General features: G+C 41.8%; 1 protein-coding gene across 1 annotated transcript; it reads left to right on the forward strand.

The window, feature by feature from the left end:
- The first annotated feature begins 1,862 nt into the window (after positions 1–1,862).
- MRS2 (magnesium transporter MRS2) lies at positions 1,863–14,411 on the forward strand. The gene is made up of 11 exons (XM_066189447.1): positions 1,863–2,064; positions 2,294–2,367; positions 3,866–3,902; positions 4,482–4,594; positions 5,022–5,195; positions 5,854–5,984; positions 6,665–6,781; positions 10,052–10,204; positions 11,295–11,412; positions 12,140–12,253; positions 13,090–14,411. The coding sequence occupies exons 1-11, from the start codon at positions 1,863–1,865 to the stop codon at positions 13,195–13,197; spliced, it is 1,341 nt and encodes a 446-aa protein (XP_066045544.1). The 3' UTR covers positions 13,198–14,411.
- The last annotated feature ends 21 nt before the right edge of the window (positions 14,412–14,432 follow it).

The following is a 14,432-nucleotide window of genomic DNA, read 5'->3' on the forward strand; positions in this document are numbered from 1 at the left end:
TTTGTAGGCAGACGTGGTTACCCTGAAAATGAAAACCCCTGATGGCTTCAGCCTACATAAATATGCTGTCCATAACTACTGAGGTACTTTTTCATTGAATTACTTCCTTGTGAGTTCATTCACCTTTATGAAAGGTGTGCATAAACCATCCTTCTGATTCTGTGCATGTCAATCTACTTGGAACAAAGGCTCATGTATGTGTGTCAATGTATGTATGTACACACAAACACACAAATGCACAGGTCATCTGGAAAGAAAAGGCCAGTGTTGTTATAAATATTCTGATAAAATAATTGATTTAATAATATAAAAGAGTTAGTTATGATTACATGTAGAAAATAGTAAAGTATAAGGTATAGCAATGTTAGGAGTGCTGTGTTTAAAATATGCAACCATAGAAACTTCACCAAGAAGTTACTGGATTTCATATGTCATGCACACCAGTTATGCTGCTTGGAAACCTTTCTCTCCCCTTCCCATCTTGATCTGAATGCCAAGGATTCCAATCAGTAGAGCTCAGTAGAGACGATCAGTGATTGTCTTAGGGTGGGAATATTAATGAAGTTACATAACTACAAAAACAATCATTGTAAAGGTTAAATTTAAGAGCTGACCTATTATGTATAGTACATAAAACAACGAATGTAACAATGACTTGGCAGAAAAAGTCTATAAAATGGATGGATTTTGTTTACAAAGTAGAACACACTTGGAGGAGTAATCCTGTGTACTCCCAGCACCCAAATAAAGAAGTGTCTGCTTACTCACATCAAATTGGTGTTGGATAAGTTTCTTTTGTCCTGTTTGGTGACACCCTTGTTTTCAAAACTCAGACCGGTGTTTAGATTTGTGTCGTCCTCCTGGAGCAGCCACGCTTCACGGATCATTTCATTAATCACTTCCTTTTTTTACTTCCACGCCAAGGATTAATGAGTATTCTAAGTACATTCTGATAACATGTCCTGCTGCAGGGTTTGGACACAGGCTTTGCCTCCAGGCCGATTTACACATTTCAGCAGGACCAGCCAAAGGAAGGATTACCCCTGCTACCTGCATTGCCCTTTTGTGCATGAAAGCTGCAGTTTCATAAGAATATCTAACAGTGGAAGCTGGTATGCTGCTAATGAAACTTTTACATCTCAACCACCCAGGTTGTCTCTATCTTAGATACAGAAGTAGGGCAAGGAAATTTAATTCCAAGACATTTGCCGAGGATAAAACTGTTTCACTTCACTTGGAAAAAAACCCGAACATATTTTATAAGATCAGGAAGTGGCCGAATGCGGCAGGGAAAATCCCAGTCACAGTAAGGTATGCTGGCATTATTGAGCACTGCTGGAGCTGGAATTTTAAGAACATTTATGTCTTTGGGAGGGGTTATCCATTTAATTGGATTTTCAATTCGGACCTACCTCATTAGGGGCCCTCAGGCGAGCTTTATGGGCTTCTTGGGTGTGTGTGTGTGGGGGGGGGTCTTTCTTTGGTGTTTTTTTTTTTTTTTTTTTTCCATTATCACAAATCATCATGTACAAAATCCAGTTAATTCCAGTGGGGTTGAACACAGGCTGAGTGAGAAAGTGGTGAGAGGGATCACGGCTCTGTGCACATACCAAACAATGGCTATCAACTTCCAGGGCGCCAGTGAGTCATCTCAGAGCGATCAGAAATACAGAAGCGGATCGGCAGGACCCCCCGCTCCGCATCAGGGCCGGCCCCCATCGCTGCGGCCGCGCTTCTCCCAGGCTGCGCCGGGTCCTCCCGTCACCCCGCCGGGCTCCTCCTCCTCCGTCACCGCTCGGGCTCCTCCCTCGCCGCGGCTGCGTGCCGGGAGCGGTGCCGGGCCGAGGGGCCGAGCGGGGTCGATGCTGCGGGGCGCCGCGCTGCTCCCCCGCGCCCTGGGCGCTGGCGGCTGCTGCTGCTGCGCGGCCCGCGGCTGGGCGGGCGCGGCGGGCGGCGGCTCCCGCCCTCGGGCCGCCCCGGGGCTGCCGCCGGGCCGCGCCTGGGACCGGCCCGCGGCCGTGGTGGCGGTGCCGCCGGGCGGCCGCGGGCTGCTGTGCTGGGCCGGTGAGCGGCGCGGCCGCGCTGCGTCGTGTGGGGCCCCGGGACACCCGGGCGGGGGCAGCTGCGCTGGGAGCGGCCGGGCCGGGCAGGGCCGGGCGGTGTCGGGTTCTCCTTCGGGGCCTTGCCGTGACTGGCGCTTCCTGACGTGTGTGCCAGAGCCTGAGAGCGGGCACCGGGCAGCTCGGGGCCAAGGGCGGTGTGCTGGAAGTAGAGCTGTGTTCTCTTTCCGCAGGTAAATTTTACCAGCATACCCCCTCTGAGACCTCCCAAGCCACCCTAGCCAGCGTGTCTCCTGTTTTTGCAGTGGTAAGTACCTGCAGGCGTTTCCGCCAGCGAGGGCAGCTGGTGCACGATGATGGTGCTTTTCTCCCCTGTTGGTTATTTGGTTGGTTGTTTTCTAATCTTAAGGCGTCATAAAAACAGATGGATTTGTGTCTCGGAGAACATCTCTAGTTCTAACTTGTTGCTTTGAGCTACTCTGATATGAGGACCAGTTAGAGTACTTAGTGTTGGTGAAGATGCTTTTCTAAGGCCCAGCATCTCCTGGAAGCCTTCTGGCTCTAATTGTGAAAGTAAGTCAACTCTCGGAAGTACTCCTGTCAGAAGTTTCTTCTTAAGTTTATCAAGGCTTGCTAATACCTTTTAGAAATATTAATCCTGTGTCTTGATAGCTGCAATTCCAAACATAGGATTTGGTGAAAAACAAGCTCTCTCTGAGTCTTTTTAAAGGAGACTGAAAGCTGTTTGCAAGCTGCTTGTTTGCACATTATGTTTTTCTTTTAAGTATGTATATTGTGAAAAACCTCATTATTAGTGCCAGTGAAGGAAGATGTGGTCTCCTTGTTGATAACGAAAAGCAGTCATTATGCAGCAAGGTGCCATGTAACCTCCACTGCCGCTCTACTGGAATGCATGTTTAGGTAGGCTTAATTCACTGAAAGTTTAAAAGTCAGTAGTGTTGCATTAAAACCACATTTTTAACGAGCAAAACAATAAACTTTGTGATTAATCCAGACATAGCAGTCTTTCCAAGAAAATAGTTTTACTAGTAAATACAAGTGTTAAATGAATAACGTGAATGACAGATACTAAGACAAGCTTTTAGGTGCAGGCTACAAGCTAAATAGCATGTCTTTGCAATGCTTGATGTGGGCACAAAGCTTAATTTTACAATCCGTGGTACTCTTTACTTTTTTAAGTTTTATTTGTAAATTTCTCAGAGTGTTCCAGAGCAAACAACTGAATTTCTAATCCCAGGTGTAAGATTCCCTGCTGGTCTCCCTGTGAGATCCAGTGATAGGATGCATGGGAATAGCTCAAAGCTGTGCCATGGGAGGTTTAGGAAGCAATTCTTTACCACGAGGGTAGTCAGACTCTGGGACAGGTTTCATGGAGAGGTGGTCAATATCCCAAGCCTGTCAGCATTTGAGGCATTTGGACAACGTCCTTAGTATCAGGCTTTAACTTCTGGTCAGCCCTGAACTGGTCAAGCAGCTGGACTCAGATCAGTGTAGGTCTCTTCCCACAGAAATAGTCTGTTCTAAGTCTGATCCTCTGTAAATCACCTTAACAAGGTTTGTGTAGGAACATGGTCATGCAGATGACACTGGTCACAAACACAGTGAAACGTGGCCATCTCATGCAATTATTTTGCTTAATTGTGAATAGAGAGCAGAAAAGTTGTTTTCTCTTCATAATGTGTTTTCCATTTGACTACTAGAGAAATGCAAATAATTTTAGAAATTGATTTCTTGTTTTGTAGTCGTTCTGTGAAAAAAAATATTTTTTTTTCCCATTTCTCCAGATGAAGTTTGACAAAGAAGGCAATACTACCTATTTTGGTAAGTTTTCATTGTAGTTTTGTGTGGAGTTTGAGTTTTTTCCTTGTCCAATGCAGAAAAGCCCCATTGGAAATCTACTTGGTTAAAAAAATTACATTTTGGATACTTCAGTGTGCTTATTTGGGATGTTGCAGCATTTCTTCTGTTTTGCTGCCTTTCATTGGGCCTTCGTTGCATCTTTATTGTTACAGTTTTTGTACATCTTAAAGTAATATTTTGATAATAATGTATTACCATTTCTCACAGGAAGGTTATTTTTGCTTTACTGTTTTGCTTCTTGACCAGCATGCTACTTTTTCTGCCTTGTCTGTCCATGTAGGATTATATATGCTTTCTCAAAGGAGTCACTTGTTTCTGATGTGAAATTGATTGTTGTGGCCAACTTTTTCACTTATATCTAGAATTTTTCCATTCAATATACAGTCTTTTAAATTTTGTAGAAAATATCTTAGATCGAGGAGTCAGGGGGAGGAAAACCTTCAAGAATAGCTGCGTTGTTTTGTTGTGGGACTTGGGACATAATTTCTGAACACACGTTTGTCCTCTAAATGTCTTCATCTAAAAATATTTTCATAATAGAAAAGAAGAAAACAGAATTGTACCAGGAGTTGGGTCTTCAAGCTCGAGATCTAAGATTTCAACATGTGATGAGCATTGCGGCCAGGAACAACAGGATCATCATGAGAATGGAGGTAATGGTTTCCCTATAGCTGAGTGTAAACCCTGTGTCATCCTTGCAGTTTGATTTTCTTGCAAGAAAACAGCAGCTTTATGTGACATGCGCTCCAGCAGTAAATGTTTCTTTGGTGCTCTGCCTAGCAATAAGAGTGTGAGTTCACCAACTGTGCACACTAGTGCCCATTTTCCTGTTTGAACACAGGAGAAACAGTACTAACACTGTCATAGATGTAAAGGCTTGTTAGGAGCCTCTTCTCAGTCCTTGGCACAATGCTGTGCCTGAGCCTCTTTGCAGTTAGCATGAGACTTTGTTATTTTCCTATCTGAAATGACATTTCAAGATTGTTTGTATCAGAGCCCAAATCTTCAAATGTGCTACAGAGTTATGAGAAATCTTCAGCGAGTTTTTTCAGACTCCTTAACTTGTACTGTCTTTTTCAGTTCTTGAAGGCTGTCATAACACCAGAGTTTCTTCTGATACTAGATTATCGTAATTTAAGTCTGGAACACTGGCTCCTCAATGAACTAGCATCTCAGCTGGCTGGGGAAGGTCAACTAGTCACATATTCCCTGCCCTTTGAATTTCGAGCCATAGAAGCAATCCTGCAGTACTGGGTGAGCTGTCTCTTTTTTTTTTTTTTTAAATGTCTGGGAAGTTCTTGCTACACAGAAAGGGCAATATGACTTTAGTCTTGTGTTAGTATTTACACATACATGTTTTTAAATGTATTCTGCACTTTCTCGGTTTTTGTTTTGACCCTTGTTTCTTTAGTTCTTAAGGTTTTATGTGTATGTATTTTTTCACTCCCTTTTCAATAAAGTGCTATTTGAATATGACAGCTTCACCACCATTTGGATAATTAAAAAAACAAGTCAGAATTCCTTTCTAGAGACAAGTAGGTGAAATGAAAATTACACAAAAGGGCTGAGGTTTTGGCCTCTTGAGCAGGAGTCAGATAAGATTTCTAGCTATCATTAGAAATCTGTGCTTGCTAATTCTAATATAACATTTATAGACAATAGTGGTTTAGCTTTATCAGCCTTATTGGTGTGGTTGTCACTGGGTTTCAGCTCACTTTTTATTGAATACTGTATTGTGCACTGGCTTTGTGTTTATGGGGTATCCGTATAGGAAGTATTTCCCAGGCATTGGAAAGCAGGTTGTATTAACTACCTATTACTGTGAATTCTGTGTTGAGAGGCAGGAGTCAGTTGCCCTAATCATTCTAAATGAATTATTTTAATTCTTATGAAGGATCATGTTGTTATCTAGATCAGCAAACTGCAGGGAAGACTTAACACTTTGCAGCCTCAGATCCTTGAGACACTTGAAGCCCTAGTGGATCCAAAGCTTTTATCTGTGGATAGGAGTAAACTACACATTCTTCTGCAAAATGGCAAGAGGTAACTAAGAATAAGCTATGAAGACACTAGAATATGATCATAGAAAATGGCATGGCATGCATTAAGGTGCTAGAAAAATGGTATCTGATATTAATTTCTTAGATGACAGTAATGCTGGGTTGTGCATCTTATTTGGAAATGTAAAAATCAGTATATGAATAACCTAGTGATACGGGGAAAAGGGAAAGAAATTCTGAATAGTCAGAAGTACTGTCATGCTCCTTAAATAGCATCTGACAAAACAGAATAATACCTAGGAAAATCAAACAGTGTGAAAATGTTCCCCTTAATGTAAACCTTTGTAAATCTATGTACATCTGTGCTTTGAGGTTACTAGTGCAGTGCTACCTTCATGTATTGGCCTCTCATGTGACAGTGCAAACATGCGCCTGCTATGTGCTCAAAGAGTGCTTGTTTTTTCTGGCTTACAAATACATGCAGAAACACATCTGGATGCCTTTTAGTGTGTGTCTGTGCCTCACTGGTCCTCAGACAGATGACTGCCACAGCTAAGTGTGTGGCTTGTAGAGCATGTGTTGAAGGAGCTCTTACAGCCTTGCAAGGAAGTCTTCCCTGGCCACTCTCTGGCAAGGATGCTGGGTGACAGACTCACGTAGAGATTACCTTTGGGCACTGGTGCCACTGGGGATTACTTGACCTTTTGCCTGTTCTTCCTTCAGCTTGTCAGAACTGGAAACAGATGTTAAAGTTTTCAAAGAAACGATCCTGGAGATCTTAGATGAAGAAGAAGTAATAGAAGAACTTTGTCTGTCTAAATGGACTGATCCACAAGTATTGTATGTATATTTTGAAACCACATACATTTTTTTTAGCAGTGTAATTTGTTTGAGGAGAATTTGAACACTGAACTGGATGTTTTCTGCTAAAAACCAGAAAGAAAAGGTCTTCCTAATTTTTTTAACCCTAATGCTTGCTTCTTTAGAAACAGTTGTAGTTGCCATTGTTATACAGTTACAAATAGTTCTTGAAATAACAGTTTGGCACATACAGTATGTGATGGGATGGGAGCAGGATGGCAGAAAAAGCAAATGTTATTTTTCAGTATAAATCAATACATTCTGGGAGTGTTTTTCCTTTACTAGAAGTGTTCTGAACACCTTGCTCTGAGCTTTTTGCTCACCAGCAGAACCTGAAGGAAAGAGGCCTCTGAGCAATCTTGAGCACCTGAAGAACAGCATTCCAGGAGATGTATGTGCAGAAACAATCCTGTTGTGCTCTGGGGTTCTGGTGAAAAACAGCACACAGCCACAGCAGCACCAGCCACTTTAATAAAAACTAAAAAGCTGAAAGATGATATATACAATTTCCAAATGTGTATTGGGCTGAATTGTATTTAAATCTTGGACATAGAGATGTGTTTTATATGTAAGCACATAACAGAAGTTACCTTCCAGGATACTTTGTGAAGTTGCTGAATGATACTTTTGCCTAATTGCATTGCATGCACGTATTAATACTGTTCACACGGTAGTGTGGGTTTGAAGTCTTGCCCTGCAGAGCTTAATCTAAATGCGCAGCAGAAACTCAGTGTTCCAGAAGTGGGATGTGGTTTGCATTTTTAAGGCATCTTCTGGAGCAATATCAGAGGTAGCTCTAAATTCCAGCTGCCTCTGAGTCAGCAGCTGGTCTTTTTCCTGGTTTTGCTCACAGCCTTCGTTTAGACTTACTATAGTCTGCTGGCAAAGCCTTTGTTGCCTTATGGTAGACAGTGTGTAGGGGATCTAGAAAAGATCCCAATGTCACCTTAATAGTCATGTCAAGAGAAACCCACAGGGATCCCTTCTTTCAGACACCATTGCACAAGCATAGGGGAGGTAGTAAGAGGTTGTGTGAAGAGCTGTGCTGCAGGATGTGGTGAGGCAGTCTGTGCACAAGGCACACCAGGAAACACAAGCCATGACAACACATTTGCAGGCACATTTGCTGTGTGTCAACAGCTCTTCTTTGATCCAGGATTGATGCAACTGATAGGTGGTGTCTGATGAACTTGGGAATCCTGAAAGGATGTGGAGGAGCCCATTTGGGCAGATAGGTGCAGTCAGAGATCTTTTGCAGCAGAATGGTGAGCTTAGCACCGAGAGACAAAGCAGACCTCTTAATTTTGTGTGAAGGAAAGTCAGAATGTGGAGGAGTCATGAGACAGATGGAGGCTAGTTAATGAAAGCACATCCAGTGGCAGTTGTTTTCATGTCTTTATGGCTGTCTTTATTTTTTATATCCCCAGAGGAGCTGATGTAAACATAAAGACACTCGTCAAGTATGACCTTGTGCTGAATCTCTTAATAGTGCAGCTAGTGCTCTAAGACTCAAGTCTGCAGCTCCTCTCATCACCATGCAGTGAAAACCTCAAGGTCTGGAGGGCTTCCAAATCAGGTTGGCTAACTCAGTTTCTGCCCCAGAAGAGAGAAACTAAGTTCTCTGTTAAAGGTCCTCAGGGAGCTTACATGAGTTGATTTGTAAGATGTACCACTGTCTTGGTTTAGATAGACAGGTATCTGCCAGGGAGGGTTGAAGTCTCCCTTGAAATGTAAGCCCCTCCTCCCTTTTCCAAATTGTTATAAATTTGCAATTAAAAGGCTGTCAGGCAAAGATTTTGGGAATAGGTATAGCAGTTCTTTACTAGGGATATAAAAATACAGATGTTGTAGTACAGAAGAATAAGCAAGCAAATAAACAAATCCTAGAAAACCCTGACAGAGTCAGAAATACAACCTGACACTCTGTTGGTCAGGGTGTTGGAAGCAGTCCAAAGTAAGCCCTCCTGGAGTGGCAGATGCGGTTCTGTTGGAGTAGAGATGGTCCCATTGAAGAAAAAGGGTCCAGTAATGGTGAGATGGGTCCAGTCTTCCTCCAGGGATCCGGTGGAAAACTGGATTCCTTGTGGTACTGTGGCTCCTTTTTATCTAGGTTAAGATGGTTTGGCTCCTCCTCCCTGTGTGGAGCATTTTACAGTAGTAGAGTGTGTGTGTCATGTCATTGATGAGCTCTTAATGGTCCATTAGCAGAAGATATTCTCATGGAAGTAGTGAAACAATGAAGAGAGATAAGTAGCACTCCACCATCTGATAAGCGACACTGACCCATTTGGGCAAAGATAAGCAATTCTGCTCCACCCAGATGGAATAGAATAACATATTGTTTACAAAACCTACGACAACCACTTATTTTCATGGAAAACCATTTCAGAGATGTTCCTTTAGCAGTCAATAATGCCAGGAGGAGATTCATTAAAAACTTCAGTCTCTCTAGAGAAATGAGATCATACCACAAAATGAAAAAAATTATGAACAAACTTCCTGGCTTTGCTGCTTAGTTTTCAAGGTCTTGTGGACCTCAGGTGCCTCAGTTTCATCTGCACAGTGCCAGAAATGTGTTTCAGAGGAAGGCTGCTGAGCCAGCAGTAGCACTCTTGAAGGTGGGTCTCTCAGACTTGACTCAAGAGAGGAGCATCTTTCATTAAGATGGTCACTCTTTGGCTGCTTTGGGATTGAAAAATGCTTTTGCAGCAATTGCTGTGTAATGCTCAAATGCTTTACTACTAAACTATTTTAATATAACCTAAACCTTCTCCATCACTGTGTAATTGGGTGTGTATTGACTTTTGGTTGCTTTATTGTTGGGAGCTTTTGACTGCACAGTTACCAGCTCTCACCACTTGAGGGCACCAAAAAGTTAATCTGTCAAAATAGTTAGCATTTTATAATAACTTAATAATAATATATAATACAAACTTTCTATAACTTTGTAATATCTGAAAAACTTAAGATTTGTGGTGTTGGTGTGCATACTTTGAGCACATCAAGTGTTAACTTTGCTACTTAAAATAATTGACTGCCTATGCTGAGGTGATGATAAATGTAAAAGTATTTCTTTTATTTTATGTTGTTGGAACTGATGGAAGTTCCTCACCAAAAGGTTGGATTTTGTGGTGTAGTGTCTAACAGCACTCTTGTTCCCCACAATTCCTATGTACCTAAACACATCATCAGTAATACACTTCTATACAATATGTAGCTAACCAGGAAAATATAAATTGTTGCTCACAGTGAGGAGAGTACGTCTGGGATTGACCATGCAGAGGAAATGGAGCTGCTGTTGGAGAATTATTACAGACAAGCAGAAGATCTTTTAAATGAAGCTCGTGAACTCAGAGTGCTGATTGACGACTCAGAAAGTATCATCTTTATCAACCTGGACAGGTTAGCTGCCACCTGTTAGATTACCAGAAACTGAGTGGAATTTAGAGTTTCTTGGCCTAGACTTTCTCAAATCTTACAAGGAAAGTTGGAGAATTCTGTCTTAGTGAGAGTTGAATGGACTTTGACAGCTGCATTACACTTTTCTAATTGTGAACTGGATAAAGCAAAGCAAGAAGATAGTCTAATTAGTGTGTGTAATTAGTATGTGCCTCTGTAGCTAGGCATCAGACTTTCCTAGCAGAGAAACCCAGCTTCTCCTAGACCCTTCAGAGGAGCTATTCAATACAGGAAATGTCTGCAAATTGAGAGACATATTAAAATTCTGTTCAGAAAAGATTGCTAGCCAGAGTTTGGCTAGGCTACTCAGGTTTCCAGTACAAGATAAATTATTACTTTGTAGAGTGATACAAAAATTGATAACTTGGTAGCAAGTTTTCTCTTTCTCTCTGTGTGTTACATTTTTTCACTTTCAGTCAGATTTCTTACTGAAAAAGTTGCAGCTTGCATTTGCAAGAACGTGCCCCTCTGAGGTCGGTGTTTAATATTCTTTCTCCTCTACACTGAGGAGTATCTGTAGAAGCACTTAGTGGATGCCGTATCGGGAAATGACAAAAATCGTTTTGTGGAAGACTTGAATTTGGAATTCACCCAGAAGGACTGAAGTTTGTAGTCTGTCACATTTAGCAACTCAATTTTTTTGTAAAATGTATTTGTTTGCAAGGTAACAATAAATTTTTCTCTCTTGTGAGTAGAAACATAGAAATTCCAGACAGATGGTAGTGAGAGGTCTCAAATTTCAGCAGAAATGTACTATTACTCTATATATTCACCTCTGAGAAGTGAGCAATGTTGGAAAATCCGGTGATGGTTAAGCAGAACCTGCTGTCTTTAGCGGTGTCCAGATGTAGCAATGTCAAAACTATAGTCTCTTGGTACTGTTGTTTCATGATCTTTGCAACTGGGTTACCTAATTTCAGCATGAGTTCCTCTCTTTCACTACTTGTTTTTAGTGCATGCTATATAGAATTTAAGAATTTAGGCAGCAAATAAATTGTTGGGTTCCCCTTAGAGATGTTTCTCCCTTCTTTAGCCACCGTAATGTGATGATGAGGTTGAACTTGCAGCTGACCATGGGGACTTTCTCTGTCTCTCTCTTTGGACTCATAGGAGTTGCGTTTGGTATGAACTTGGAGTCATCTCTTGAAGAGGTAAGGAACAAGTCCTACATTTATCATAAAATGTGGGTCCTGCTCTTACAGCTTATTTCATATTTGGTACAACTTCAGCCTTTCCATATACAGAGCTCCAGGAATTCGGTTGTTCATTCAGCCACTTCTTTTGTAAGCAAATTACTGCATGGCAAACTGCACAGTATTGAAGCCTTTTTTCTATGTCATGTCCATGGAAAAGAAATGGGAAGACAAATTTTTGGTTATACTAAAAAGTAGTATTTAAGTATTCCTAATGATCATCTATTCTGACCAGAGCAGCTTTGTCTTCCAGATACAAGGGTATTTCCAGCACATCAGAGGAAGTACTCTACTGCCAGTAACTGTTTATACCTAAACTGGGGAGGAACGGGTACAGGCTGGGGGGCTACAACTTTAAAACTGCACATGACACCTTTAAAACAAACAAACAAAACAAAGACTTCTTCCTTTTCAAATCAGTTAAATATAAGGATTGAATTTTCAAACTTTCCAATGAAGGAAGGAAAACTGCATGGAACAGTAACAGAATATAGTACAGTGATCCTAAATAAAATGCTTTGCTATGAAGCAGCCCTTTTCCTAAAGGAGGGCTTGGTTGTTGATGGTGAAGAGACTGCTTCCTCCCATAAAGGAAGCAAACACTGGTGGGGAGTGAGAGATGATCTTTTGGTATCCCTTTTCTGGAGAGATAGTTGGATGACTAATGGGAGTATTCTGTCGGTAGGACCCCAGGATATTTTGGTTGGTGACAGGGATAATGTTTCTGGGAAGTGGTCTGATCTGGCGGCGCTTACTTTCCTTCCTTGGGCGGCACCTGGATCCTCCGCTACCTCCTCACGTATGTATGGCTGGCTGGGGCTCCTGCCTCACACTCTGCATGTACAGTGAATTCCTAAGGCTTAGAGGGGTAGGCCACAAAGCCCTGCAGAATTCAGCTCAGGGTCTGCTCCATGACAGAGAAGGTGCTCCCTAGCTAGATTGAAGAAGGTGGGGAGCCCCAGCACTGGGCAGAAGTGAAGCTGCAGGCTGTTCAATGGGAAGTGCTGTATTTACTTTCATGTGGAAGCCCAACGAAAGCTGAGGCTAATGGTAGAAGCTATCTTCATCCTCCCACCCACATAGTAACTCTGGATCCATAGTTCCTGTCTTGTAAAAGAGTAAGCAGAGCTCAGAGGATGATGAGGAGAAGCACTAGCTTGTAACATCTCTCTGGAGAGTGATGCCGTGGTTGTGATGTCCTGACTTTCAGTCTGAAGTTTGTAATAGTTTCTTACATGCACACCAGTTATCTTTGTCATTGATTGTACCAAGCTGTAGGAAGATTTCCAAAGAGACCATGTTCGGATTAGCATGTGTGGGTCATTTTCCCTATTGACTACCCTTGCCTGGACTTGTGGGACTGTGTTGTCTACTCATCTCTGCACTGTCACATTTATAGCAGATGTATCAGTAGAATCAAAAGTTAGGTTGCTACAAGTGACAAAGGGAGGCTCAGATAAACTGCCCTTCTCTCTCCTCTTAGTAGCAAGAGGTAGATGGAAGTAGTTTGTTGTGGATTGTTCTGAAAATAAGGGGAGTAGAATGAGGGTTCAGGCCTCTGTGGAGCCTTATTTCCTTCTGCCACATGTAGAGCAGCTTCTCATGTAATCACAGGCTATTTTGTTTCTTGCCTAGGTTCCTGCAGTTTTGAAAAAACCCCAACCAGCTGGAAAAATGGAGATAAAGACCAGCCTTAAAGGAGAAACATTTGGGCTGAGCAGAAGCACATTAACAAACCAGTAGGAACAGCAGGAATGAAGAGACTTCTGTTGTTACAGGGTGGACTTTGGACACTTGTATTTGTTCTTCCTTACTGAAAAAATATCAAGAGTTTCTAAACTTGCTGATTTAATCTATATTTTGTGCCAAAAACCTACAATGAAATTTTTAATGCTCACGCACATAAGGAGAGAAACACAAGGAAAAACAGCAAAATGCTTTCTACAGTAGTTTCACCTCCACCCTGTGTATGTGCCTTCAGTTTTCTGTACCACATACACATACTTTTTGGGCATTCTCATTTTTAGTGTTTGTCAAATACTGCTTTGCTTAATGGCCTTTCTTAGAGAGAACAGAATTTTTGGCTTGAAGAAGAACAGAAGTTAGCCTTGATCAGTAATTCTGGTTCTGAACGGCAGATTTAGGAAATCTGACTTCAAAGAAAAATCCACCCCAAGAGTGGCTTCTTGAGTGGATTTTTAAAGCCCTATTTAATTGCACAGAACAGGTTTTCCAGAGCAAAAAGCATACCAGCATCTCTTGTAAAGCATGACTTCTAGATTGGTAGCAATGAAAAAAAAAGGAGCAATAAAAGGCTTTGAAATGTAGCTGCTAATCTTGTATATTCCTTAACAATTAATTTAGGCCCGAAACAGGAGTTCTAGGAACAGGGCAAGCTGGCCTATGGATAATGCCCACTTGTGTTTTTCCATCTGACACTATTTCAACACACACTGATACAGCTGCAGTTTAATAACTCCTCATGTTCTCATAATTCAAATTGTGGTAAAAATCAACAGACCAGTTGTTGGTTTTTCTTAAGGTGGGCTCTGCTTTGTCTCTTCCCTCCAAGACAAAGCATGGACCAGCCTGTACCACAGTAAGTAGCCAGGTTAGTTAAAGATGTGGAAGCCTGATGTGCTGATAGGCTGAAGGAAGGCGTAAAAGCCGTATGCCAACTATTTCTGTTTGTTCTTAGGACTTCTTTTTAAGGGTGTAGTTCTCCACTGGTTTCTCTCAGGTTGTGGAGGGAGCATGAAATGTCTAAATCACATCATACGCTGTCCATTTCTTCTTTGGGATTTTTTAATCTATCTGTAACACAACAAGCAGCTCCTTAGGTGCCACCACATAAATCATTGTACTGGCAGGGGTTGAAAAGACAGTAGCTGTAGCTGTGAACATTCTTCTCAGGACTAATGAGTCAAAGATGGAAATAAAAAGGTTCATAAATTAAAGTTGTCCAGGCCTGTGATTCT

Source organism: Chamaea fasciata, unplaced genomic scaffold, assembly GCF_029207755.1.
Source record: "Chamaea fasciata isolate MVZ Bird 193981 ecotype frontalis unplaced genomic scaffold, bChaFas1.0.hap1 SCAF_1, whole genome shotgun sequence".
Taxonomy (NCBI): Eukaryota; Metazoa; Chordata; class Aves; order Passeriformes; family Sylviidae; genus Chamaea; species Chamaea fasciata.

What these genes read in the sequence shown, in the direction of transcription:
- MRS2 (XM_066189447.1), top strand. Translation starts at nt 1,863, where the DNA reads ATGCTGCGGGGCGCCGCGCTGCTCCCCCGCGCCCTGGGCGCTGGCGGC. An exon ending in GGATCATCATGAGAATGGAG is followed by an intron (nt 4,595 to 5,021) that starts GTAATGGTTTCC and finishes TGTCTTTTTCAG; the next exon opens with TTCTTGAAGGCTGTCATAAC. An exon ending in ATCTTTATCAACCTGGACAG is followed by an intron (nt 10,205 to 11,294) that starts GTTAGCTGCCAC and finishes TCCCTTCTTTAG; the next exon opens with CCACCGTAATGTGATGATGA.